This window comes from Pseudophryne corroboree, chromosome 11 (genome assembly GCF_028390025.1).
Source record: "Pseudophryne corroboree isolate aPseCor3 chromosome 11, aPseCor3.hap2, whole genome shotgun sequence".
NCBI classification, from domain to species: Eukaryota; Metazoa; Chordata; class Amphibia; order Anura; family Myobatrachidae; genus Pseudophryne; species Pseudophryne corroboree.
In genome coordinates, this window is record NC_086454.1 from 28,953,373 (window position 1) to 28,966,146 (window position 12,774).

Genomic DNA, 12,774 nt, shown 5'->3' on the forward strand with positions numbered 1-12,774 from the left:
GTACTACTCACATTGGTGCACCCTCACACCTCCCCTACTCCCACTTGTACTACTCACACTGGTACACCCTCACACCTCCCCTACTCCCACCTGTACTACTTACACTGGTACACCCTCACACCTCCCCTACTCCCACCTATACTACTCACACTGGGACACCCTCACACCTCCCCTACTCCCACCTAGACTACTCACACCTACCCTACTCCCCTGTACTACTCACACTTGTACATCCTCACACCTACCCTACTCTCACCTGGTACTACTCACGTTGGTACACCTTCCCTACTGCCACCTATACTGCTCACACTGTACACCCTCACACCTACCCTACTCACTGTTATTTTCTCCCACCTACCCTATTCAGACTGGCATATACTCACACCTACCCTACTCGCTCCTGTACTACTCCCACTGGTACACCCTCACACCTATCCTATTACCACCTGTACTACTCAATTGGTACACCTTCCGTACTGCCACCTGTACTGGTCACACTGTACACCCTCACATCTACCCTACTCACACTGGTACACTTTCACACCTCCCCTACTCACACTGGTTCACCCTCACACCTACCCTTCTTCCGCTACTACTCACACTGGTATATACTCACACCTCCCCTACTCCCACCTGTACTACTCACACTGGTACATCCTCACACCTGTACTACTCCCACCTATACTACTCCCACTGGTACACCCTCACACCTCCCCTACTTCCACCTAGACTACTCACACCTACCCTACTCCCACCTGTACTACTCACACTGGTACATCCTCACACCTACCCTACTCCCACCTGTACTACTCACATTGGTACACCTTCCCTACTCTCACCTATACTGCTCACACTGTACACCTTCACACCTCCCCTACTCCCACCTGTACTACTCACACTGGTACATCCTCACACCTACCCTACTCCCACCTGTACTACTCACACTGGTACATCCTCACACCTACCCTACTCCCACCTGTACTACTCACATTGGTACACCTTCCCTACTCTCACCTATACTGCTCACACTGTACACCTTCACACCTACCCTACTCACACTGTTATTTTCTCCCACCTACCCTATTCACACTGGTATATACTCACACCTACCATACTCACACTGGTACATCCTCACACCTGTACTGCTTACATGGCCACTAAGTGAGGGGATGAAAAGGTTAAAATATAAACCCATGACAAGGACCCTTTTATTTAATCTTCAGCAAATTACTGTAATTCCATAGCAGCGCGATGTATGTACACATTATGAGGTACATAATTAGACCCTTTTAGATCCTTTATGGTTCACACGGAATCCCATTTATAAGGTAATACCCAAATACGCTTGATATCACACACTACTAGTCATCAATGAATAAAGCTTTTTATTTTGAGTGAAAAAAAAACCATATTATGTGATACATAAAGGTAGAAATATAATTTTTATACTTTCTTCATAATACGAACAGCAACATAAAAATAGATATGCAGGAAGCAGATCCCAGCACAATACAAAAATACTTCAGTACTTTATGGCAGTATCTCAACACTGCAGGGTTGGCCCTTTTTTCTGACGGTGGCCATTTTGTCAAAATATTGGTCACTTCCTGTCTAGATTGGTCCTAAAAGGCAAGCCACAGGAAGTTGAGCTATACCTAGTTTTTAAAATAAAACAAACAAGAAGCTTTACCTCAATACTCTATTCCACCTCACGTGAGATCAGGAACAGAGATCATGACAACTTAAATTATCTACAAGTGGGGTTTCGGTTCTATAGTTCCAATTATTTTATTTTTTTAACGATCATTTAACAGACATTTTGTTTATCATCTTCATTTTTATCTGATCCAATACTGCAACTAGCCACTATATTAGGCATTTATTTTTTCACTTTTTTTGCGCTTACTTTTCTTGGGATAAGTTCAATATCCCGGCTGTCGGTATCCCGGCAACTGAAATACCGGCGTTGGAATCCCGACTCCCACCAGAACACCTACGCTGGAACCCTGACAGCCGGGATACCGAAGGTAAGTATACAGGGGACGTTAGGATTAGGCTGCGGGGGTTAGAGGGGTGAGTTAGAATCCATAATTTACCCCAGTCAGGATCTTCATCATCGGGATGCCGGCGTTGGTATTCTCGGCGCCGGCATCCTGTGTGTCGGGATATTCTACCCAACCCATTTTGCTTATACATTAGTTTGTTACATTCCCAATCCAGTTATTAGATACAGTATTAGGAATATTGGATCAGAGAATGGCTGCCATATTGGATCAGGGAATGGCTGCCATATTGGATCAGGAAATGGCTGCCATATTGGATCAGGAAATGGCTGCCTCCAGCTGCATTGGGGCAATGCGTGCACTTACATTTGGGCAGCAGAACTCTGTGAATTAGTTGCAGTTTACTTATAACCAATCTATGAATAATAAAAGCATCTAGCAATTTGTGCAAACGATGCCGCTAAAAGTACAAAAGCTTCTTGACTGTTCTGGCAACAATAATAAAAATACAAAAATAACTTGTGTTTTAGTCAATCGTATCCAAATCAGCAGGTGTGTTTGTGTGCCGTGCAACAGTACAATGTCCGCATAAACCAAAATATATAATATTCACTATAGCTGCGTTTCCCTTTATAAACCTTTATAATTCGGCCTGAATTTCTGTTACCTTCAGTGTTTAAATTCAAAATTATGCTTTAGAAAAACTGGTGATTCGGGGTATAAATCACTGCTAGGTGATGTTCAGGGGATAGGAACCTGGAGAAGGGAATGTAAAAGGTTCTAGAGCACCTTCATAAAAACGTGTACTTGTAAGCTCAACATTGTTATCCTCTCTATCCGTGCAGGAAAATGCCCCCAAATGTATTACGCGGACTATATAAGGTAAGTAAGCCTTTAACAACAAAGGGCTTATTCAATAACATGATGCCAATAAGTAACAGCAACCAATTGGATGTCCGCTATAAACTGTATAATGTAAGTCTGAACGAAAGCTGATCTCTGATTTGCCGATATGGATTACATCATGTTACTGTTGTTTAGCCGATGTTATTAAAACGGTACTTTGCTCTAAAATATTATACACAGCTGTCCTTCCATTGAATAGCACCATGTCGGCTTCTAATTTGAGGAGTTGACGCATACATCGTTACTTACGGCCGTTGCGTCGGATCCCCACCTGCTACAGTGATGCCAAAGGTACGTGGCAGCGACCCCTGTTATATTTAAGTGCCAGACCCTGCCCTTTGCAAGAAATGATCAACGTCCAAATTGAGGGAGCCGACAAAAGTACTATGAGAAGGTAGGGCAATTCAAATGTATGTATTTTAAAGCTGAGAATCTCTTTAAACAAATTGATAATAAAATGACTTGTATAGCGCCAGTATATTCCATCGCAGTTTACGACTGGTAATATGAACAGTAATTAGACGAGACTGGGTAATAACAGACGGACAGGTTAGAGGGCCCTGCACGCAGGCTTACACTCTATAAGGAAATCTACAAGATTGGTTACACTGTGTCATGTGGCCCCTCGGTAACCACGAGCAATGCGGAAGAGTGCGTTACCCTTAGAGCCAGCTGGTTTTACGTCTCATTTCCTATATGAAGGAGTAGCGTGAAAAAATAAATATGCTGGAACGTAAGCTTCTAAAAAATAATTTCAGTATCAAGTGTCAAAATGAAGCAGGGCTTGCAAAGAAATGCGGCGAATGTGTCGGTTGGCAATCTGATGCCGCTCGCAGGGTTACCTGGCAATTATCACAATAGGTAAAATATTGTATTATTATTGAAATAGTATATTCCTGCATCGCTCGCCTGTAATGTGGGTAAATATAGCACCTTTTCATACGGGAACAGGAGTAACTATGAATGCACAAAGACCTCGCAGGGGTGAGGAACGATATTATAGAGTCTGATTAGAGACTACCTGACATAATGGCAAGTGCATTATGTATCCGTGGCAGATTAATTCCACGCAGAGCCGGTTTCTTATATACACTGCCCCATCCGAATGCTCTCAGCAGCTAATTATATGCCCCTGCTAGTTATTCATTAGTACAATTTAGCAAAAGCCATAAAATTATGTGTTAAATAAATACAGTCCAACCGAAGCTTCACTTTCACGTGAAGGAACGCTCTGTTATTCTGCCGAGTATAAAATACACGTCTATAAATATTTAGCGTATAACGCGGTTTGGTAAATGGAGTTTTATACCAGGAAATTATCCTGCAGTTGTAGAAAACCCCGTTTTTGCTAATTGTGTAATTCAGAAATGCCTTGTTAATAAGTCATTAATCACTTTACTGGCTAATTATTTTTTTTGTTCCAAAAATGTCTCAAATTGTCAAATTAGATTTTCTTTGTTTAAATTATCAAATTCCGTAAAAACTTACTAAACCTGATTCAATGCAATTTTTTTTTTTTTTTAAACGGGCACAATAAAGTTTAAGGGGTGTATTCAACTGATATCGAATCAGACACTGCACTATTCACTATTCAATTTGCGGGAGTTTGACAGGTTTAGCCCGTTTTCGTCAATGCCGATCCGACTTTTTTTAAAGTCGAATCGGCATTGTCAAAAACAGGCCAAAAACCTGTCAAATGCCCACAAATCCAATAAAATCCATGGATCCGTGGCTAATACGCCGATCCACGTGTTTTCCGCTTGACTTGAATAAACTGCCGTTTGTCCGACAAGTCGGGAATTCAGACAGTAATTGAATGGACCCCTAAATAGCCATTATGTACATATTGTAATCATAAAAAACAATATCAACAATTTTGGAAACATTTAAAAAAAAAAAAAAAAAAGTTTTATAATAAAAAAAATAAAATAAAACAATTAAGTTGCAGGGATGGGGCCATGGCAGAGCCAGGGGGTGGGGGCGGTGGAGGATTAGGGCCAGACAGAGTGGAGGGCAGGATAAGGCAGAGTGGGGCAGTTGCTGGGTGGAGGGTGATGCTGAGCCGCGGGTACAGATTGCTTTTAATGGGAGATTTTTAAAAGCTGAGGAATGCTGACACCAACTATTTTTCATAGTTAATTTCTGAACATAAAACAAAACTGGTATTTATCATCTTAGAAAATAAATAGTCATTTCATGAGTTTGGAAATAAGACTACGGTTGTCACCGTAAAAATGTCACTTTTGTGAAATGCCCCGAATTTCAAAGCTGCACAACCACCTAGTAAGTTGTTATAATGCTGCATCGTAATAGGTGGCTGCAGGCGTCTTTCCCAGGGCCATGCAGGTTCTGTAACGCTGATTGGCTCATCAAGTTCACCAACTGCCAATGGCAGCAGAGGTTTACGTGAGCGGGATGACCTATCACAAGCCGCAATCTCTGATTTGCGCATAAGTACTTAGTGGTTGCGCACCTATTATTAAGGGTGGAACAGTCTTCTTTATATTACGGCTTTCCTATAATGTATACTCAAGCTTTAAAGTGAGGGCAAGCGTTAGCGGAGGCACAAAACGGGGCTGAACCCTAAGCACATAAAAGTGGTACCGTGTAAAAATTTTACTGAGGTTAGAGGTGGTGACCTACTGGCAGTAGCGGGAACGCTAAGACACAAAGACAAGTAACGGATACGTCACAGAGTCCGCGCTTTACATAACGTCTGTGATAAGATTAACGGCAGATATGTTAATATAATTGCCACCATCCTATTTATACAAATAACTAAAGCTCCGGTCGACAAGGTGACGATCCTGTTCCCCAATCATGAACCGGTTCCCTGTTAGGTCCTTTTACAACTAGCGGTACAAGAAGAGTTTTTCTTGCACAGTAGAAAATAATAAAAAATATAAAATGTTCCCTTTTTAGCTCCGCGTTAAATAAAAATTGGGAACAGAAACCAATGTCACTATTGCTTTTTGACGTGTAATTCTGATTGTTCCCGGTAGGACGTCTCCTTATTCCACGCTGCGGTATTTGGTGAACAGATTGTAGAGGACCCTCAGAGTGGACTTCAGGTCACAGTTGACGATGTCTACGGGTAAAAGAGAATAGCAGAGCGTTACTTACAGAGCAATAACCGCCAGCGTGCAACAGCGATGACATAACTACGAGGTCATGACCAACCTTCCGGCCTTGGCTTCGGTTTCTCCAGGCCGCCATCTTGCATGAGTTCAAAGGAAAAGGATACGTTGAGGACCTGGTAATTAGGTAAGATCACTATTAAGTTTGCTGTGATAACGACCTGTGTATTTCCATACTCTCCTCCAATGCAATACCTCCACATCCCCTCACTGTATATTCTGAGTTCCCCCAGAGGACGGCAGGGGCCTATCGGTGAGCCCCCCACACCCGTTGGTTCCCGCTTGGCAGCCAATGTCCATTATCAACATCAGTGCTGTGAGGCAGTAATGCTAACCACTGTGCCACCATGCCTTTTATGTGTCATGTGCACTTCTGCCCTAATATAGATTCTATGACATTAATAGGAAACGTATCTGACTGACCGACTCATCTCCATTTTGATTCTGCCAGGAAGACCCGTAACGGCGCCTGCAACAGATGCCGCTCTCTACATGATGGATACACATTAATTAAGCGCTACCACAACAGCAGTTTACGTGAAAACTGATTTCACGAGTTGTTCCTAGTTTTCCTCAGAAGAAACCCTGTACGGAGAAATGCTCGCTGCGCAAATGCCATGGACACAGAATACAGCGCTGCCACACCTCCGGCTCTACGTGAGACAGCCCCGGCAATAGGGTCCGTCATTCCTATAAAGCACCGATCGACCACTGTTTGTCTGATACAGATAAACCACCCGTGGATAATATACTTCCGCTGTATATCTGCATTTGTGTCTTCCATTTGTAACCCCGTCTACCTAGGCCGACATGCGCCCCAATCCTCACTGCACCGTGATTGGCTGCTCCACATGAGACAGCCAATCAAAGAGCAGTGCTAGATATTGCATCATGAAGTGCTGGCCAATGGAGCTCTACGCTGAGACCCAACCTGTGCCGCAAGTAGTCGTTTTATTACAGTAATAGGAACGTTATCTCTACATCTACAACCTACATTTACTCTCAGCAATGACAGGACTTTGACTTTGCGCCAACAAAAGCCACAATACAAGTGTGACATTATATTTATATAACGATGGGTTAGTAAAGTATATACTGTAGTACATACAAGGACACTACATAGGCGGTTTACCCTCCTGAGTCCCCTGTGATTACCCGCTCTCTATAATGTTGTGGCTGCAATTACAATAGCGGTGGGGTGCGTGCGCCCGACACCTTGCTCTAAAGCCTATAAAAAGAGAGAACTAAAACGTTACGTAGCTTAATCATACATAAATCCTTATGGTGCAATGTAATCCTGGTACAGGACGCCGCCTCCTACTCGCACCCCCCTGCACAGAATTACCTTTTGCTCAAAGCTGTCTGGAGTCAGAAAGAAATTATAGAGGGGGACAAAGTAGCCTTCCAGCAGACCCATCAGTAGTACCAGGTACACGCCGTCTGCAAACTGCGCAACAGAGAAGAGGCGTTAGATGTGACAAGGCGTGGGGTGAGCTGTATTCTGCTACATCAGAGACAAGAACATTATATCTATCTAAATATATATATCTATCTAAATATATAAATATATATATATATATATATATATATATATAAATAGGAATAAAAAACGACTGCGGCACTCGAAGACTTGATGCAAAATACTGGTGTATTAGAAACAACACATAATGTCCAACGTTTCGGGGTTAACACACCCCTTTGTCAAGGAGAAACAGCAATGAAGTGAGTGAGAAAACGCTTACCTAAATACCCGTTTTCTCACTCACTTCATTGCTGTTTCTCCTTGACAAAGGGGTGTGTTAACCCCGAAACGTTGGACATTATGTGTTTATTCTAATACACCAGTATTTTGCATCAAGTCTTCGAGTGCCGCAGTCGTTTTTGCTTCCTGTGTACCCCATATTTGCTGGAGGCACCGGAGCACCTGATTTGCCATTGGGAGGAGTGCCGGTCCGCACCTTGTTTATATATATATATATATTTAATACCTTAGAGAGGGCGGCACTCAAAGACTTGGCAAAAGGATGTACATCCTTTTGCCAAGTCTTTGAGTGCCACCCTCTCTAAGGTATTATATGCTGTTCAGAGGTTTTAAGCCCTGAAGGGAAGGCACCGGAGCAGGATTTGCGTCAGACCGGAGTGCCGGGGTTCCATTGCTGTATATATATATATATATATATATATATATATATATATATATATATAATGAAAACTGCTTTAGATGCGCATTCCAGGAATCCAGCCAGGTCTTTATAGCATCAGGCTGTTTGCTTTTGCACATCGTGGATAGGACACAAGAGGGTAATTCAGACCTGATCGCTGGACAGCGATTTTTGCACTGCTGCGAGCAGATAGTCGCCGCCTACAGGGGGAGTGTATTGTAGCTGTGCGAGTGTGCGATGGCATGTGTAACAGAGCTGTACAGACAGATTTCGTGCAGTCTCTGCGCAGCCCAGGACTTACTCAGCCGCTGCGATCACATCAGGCTGATCGGGGCCGGAGCGGACGTCAGACACCCGCCCTGAAAATGCTTGGACACGCCTGTGTTTTCCCAGACACTCCCTGAAATCGGTCAGTTGCCACCGACAAACTCCCTCTTCCTGTCAATCTCCTTGCGAACGCCTGTGCGAATGGATCCTTCGCACAAACCCGTCGCTGACCGGCGATCCCCGTCGCAATACAGACCTGATCGCCTGGCAGCGATCAGGTCGGAATTACCCCCAATAGCTGCCAGAGAGCAGGGAAGATCTGTGTGTGGACTGATGAATGAAAGCCATGGCTTATAGTACCAGAAGGTTAAAGCGGTACGAGGGCACAGACAAGGCCAGTATAGGAAACATCAGGTGGAAACCCCTCACCACAGACCTCAATATGTAGAATGACAGAATTCCTACCTGAGTCTCCAGCTCGGTCACCTCCAGGTTCAGCTTATTCAGATGTTTGTTAACAAAAGTAATCAAAGTCTAGACATGAGAACAAGACAAACAGTAAATTTCCCGGCGACCAAAGACTGAGAAATGCACTAGAATCATGCAGAGATTAAAAAGAAAACTTTTACTGCTTATTAATAAACCCATTCTTGTGATGGAATAAATGTAAAACCAGCAATAACAGGAATGAAATGTAATATAAAGGAAATGCGTTGTCTGGCCAATCTCCCATTACAGTACGGCTCAGTGCGACCCCGGAGTATCAGATGTGCGCAGTTACTGTTTGCGAGCGATCCCTCCCAGGGTAGATCTCTGCCGTATTCTCCAGTATACGTTCACAATGACGTCACAGACGGAATACGGACATTGTGAATGGCAAAAGCCAATTTTAGGGTTAACACAGACGTCAACGGGAAAATGCCGACATTCTGGTGTAGACCTTCTATGGTATATAAACCTTTCATACCACACCTATGTTCTATAGGTTTATTTTAGTGATGCTCAAATCCAATTGCAATCAGCAGTTTTCTGTGAGTACAGTGGGTCCCATCACTATATCAGGACATATAACAATATGGTTATAATTCCAGTAGCGTTACACTGAAGAGCGCTAGCAGCTGTGTGACATCACACAAAGGAGGCAAATACTGCCGCATCTCACAAAACGGAGGGGCAAACTGCACATGCGCGTGTTCACTTGGGCGAGTTATACTAGGTAACCTGGCGTAGTATTCACTCTGCATCAGGCTCTACGCGTTTCACCCCACAACCTTACCCTACGCGTTTCACACTGAGTATTACGCTTACAAAGTCATACTTATGGAGAAAGCATATAAGATATTTCATATCTTTAGCCATAAAACCAAGGTAACTGCACCTATATGATAGAGAAATAAATTTACTGGGCGGCTGCATGTGATATAAGTCACTGCTGACAACGTGGTGTGGATTATGGTACTGGAGCAGATATAAAGTCACAGCATGTAAAATGTGCCAGTGTACAGGGGTAAAAGGCTCCGCCCCAAACGCCTACGCACAATGGCAATGCAAGGGATTACATATGTGCTGATGCATCGCTGCCAGTCATCGAGAAACGCATTTCAGTATCCGCTATTTAACTGGCTAGCTAACGTCTATAGATATCCCAATTCTTTACTATCACTTTATTAATCTACTCCTGTATTATATTACGGTGTAACAATGTGTTCCTGGGAATTGATGAGATGCTTGTGTGGATCTTCCATATAAACAGATGGGATAAATCGGTATATCTGACCTTTTTCACCACATTGAGTTTATCAGGAGCATGGTCAAAGAGAGTATCGAATGCATCTCGCTCTTAAAGAGAAAAACATAAAATGACTTATGTAGCAAAGAAATAAATGAATCATTAACACAGAGATCAGTCTCAACTTTACAGAAAAAACACAATGCGTCCCTAAAACCTTATAAAATACATTTCCTGATTATTATATTTTGTTGTTTAACAAAGCATTAGGCTAAATCCGTGATTGTTACGGTCCATGGACGGTTTTTGTACGACTCCACCGCATACGCTTTCAGAGAAGTTCAGATATCTCATTACGTGTTTTATCTATGTGAAAGTTATTGTTCTTTATCATTTAGATGTGGGGTAATGGGGCAGTATTGGGGAGACCGCGCTGGCACAGTCGGGCTGTACAGATGAACAAGAGGCCGTATTGCTGCTTTAACCCCTTCAGTGGCGGGTTTTCAATTTAAAAACACACCCTGGGGGGTGAGGAGGGTGTTTTAAAATTGAAGTGCGAGCTTAGGGGTAAAGTGCAGGGGGGAGGGTGAGTGATGGGGCAGGGCGAGTTAATCGCCTGGCCAGCATAAGCCATTTTACAGCTAAGCCCGCCGCCCGGCCATTAGGAGTCCGGGGGGTGGGCTAAACTCCATAATGGAGTATGCCGATTCCCGGGCGCCGTGCACGGCTGTCCCCGGGGAATCGATCAGTAGTATGCCCGGAAATCTTCTGCGGTTGCCAGCGCTGTCTACCCCAGAAGATTCCCGGGCATGCCACTGAAGGGATTAATAATTAACGTTCAGGGTAAACTGGACCAAACAGCCCATGGCAGCCCACAAGGCAATGGCCAGTTCTATATAGCCCAGACGGGTTACCACACTACAGAGATCAGTTCTGCTGTGACCACACTCATATCATACTGTCCTCCTAAATGTGTCCGGAAAGTTACATGTATTTGTCAAGTAACATATTCCTATAACACATTGTAGCCATTGTTACTTGTGAAATCCCAACAATGTACTCACCGTGTCTTCCTGATAACGCCCTTTGGAAACAAAACAGAAAGTGGCCACGTTAATTATTAACGCTACAGATGACATCACCGTTATCGTCACGGACAGACACTCGCCAGCTGAATGTAGCGGAGCCACAATACATTGATGATGCATGGATGCTTGTTACAGTTTTGCTGCCATCTTCTAATTTAATGGGACGTTGCGTAATTTCCTGTGAGAACTCAAATTTGTGCGCACTGGAAAATGATTTGAAATTTCTCAAATCGGCTTAATCCCACATATTCCTTAATTGTCAGATTTACTAAGTAATCGTTTGATTTTGCAGGTGTAATGATTGCTCTATACCAGTGTTTCCAAAACTCGGTACTCATAGCATGCTAACAGTCCATGGTGGTCATTCCGAGTTGTTCGCTCGCTAGCAGTTTTTACCAGTCGTGCAAACGCTATGCCGCCTCCCACTGGGAGTGTATTTTAGCTTAGCAGAAGTGCGAACGAAAAGAGCGGTGGCAAACTTTTTTGTGCAGTTTTAGAGTAGCTCAATACCTACTCAGCGCTTGCGATCACTTCAGACTGTTCAGTTCCTGTTTTGACGTCACGAACACGCCCTGCATTCGCCCAGCCACGCCTGCGTTTTTCCAAACACTCCTTGAAAACGGTCAGTTGACACCCAGTAACGCCCTCTTCCTGTCAATCACTCTGCGGCCAGCAGTGCGACTGAAAAGCTTCGCTAGACCTTGTGTGAAACTACATTGTTTGTTACAATAGTACGACGCGCATGTGCATTGCGGCGCATACGTATGCGCAGAAGTGCCTTTTTTTGCCTAATCGCTGCACAGCGATCAAATGCAGCTAGCGATCATCGGAATGACCTCCCATGTTTTAAGGATATCCTGACTTAACACAATCCTATCAATTAGTACATTTTATTATATACATTATCATACATTTTAATTATACAATCTGGGCACCAGCAAGGATATCCTTAAAACCTGGATTGTTAGGGTGCTTTGATTAACAAGTTTGGGAAACACTGCTCTATCTCATGCACACCAATGACACACAAATTTTGTTATTTTGTTCATTTCAACAAGACGGCCTTCTGGCTGCTGACATCTCTGAAGAAGGGTTAAATTTCATGTTCCCAGCCCAGTTCTAGTCAGGGTCGTATGAAGGCGCTGAGTGCACTCGGTAATGGCGCAATGGATTGTGTTCTTCACAAACATCTGTACTCCATTAAAAATCAGATGTCAAAAAGGCAGATTACGCACTCTGTGTCACCGGTGATTTCCTCCTGGATCTGGCGGGACTGCAGCATTCCATCCAGTTTCTAGACGGGAAGACACAAAGACGCACATTTACCCGACATGTTTCAAATGCAAAACTGCGGACCCTTCGTAAAAAAGGCACACAATATTTCATTCCCGCTGCAGGGGTAAGACTGATAAAATATACTTATCATTAACTGTTGATTATAAAAATGTCATTTGTTTGATTAAGGTGCCCTTAAACACACTA

At 43.5% G+C, this 12,774-nt stretch overlaps 1 protein-coding gene across 2 annotated transcripts in view; it reads right to left on the reverse strand.

The window, feature by feature from the left end:
* Nucleotides 1–1,370: 1,370 nt before the first annotated feature.
* Nucleotides 1,371–12,774, reverse strand: part of PARVA (parvin alpha) — an 85,040-nt gene continuing 73,636 nt past the window's right edge. For both annotated transcript variants that reach the window (XM_063946413.1, XM_063946414.1), the window contains exons 7-13: nt 12,528–12,586; nt 11,269–11,288; nt 10,253–10,314; nt 8,941–9,009; nt 7,392–7,493; nt 6,090–6,162; nt 1,371–5,997 (exon numbers count right to left, since the gene is read on the reverse strand). In XM_063946413.1, coding sequence (XP_063802483.1) covers nt 5,921–5,997; nt 6,090–6,162; nt 7,392–7,493; nt 8,941–9,009; nt 10,253–10,314; nt 11,269–11,288; nt 12,528–12,586 — 462 coding nt within the window. In that variant the 3' untranslated portion in view covers nt 1,371–5,920. The remainder of the gene's footprint in view (nt 5,998–6,089; nt 6,163–7,391; nt 7,494–8,940; nt 9,010–10,252; nt 10,315–11,268; nt 11,289–12,527; nt 12,587–12,774) is intronic.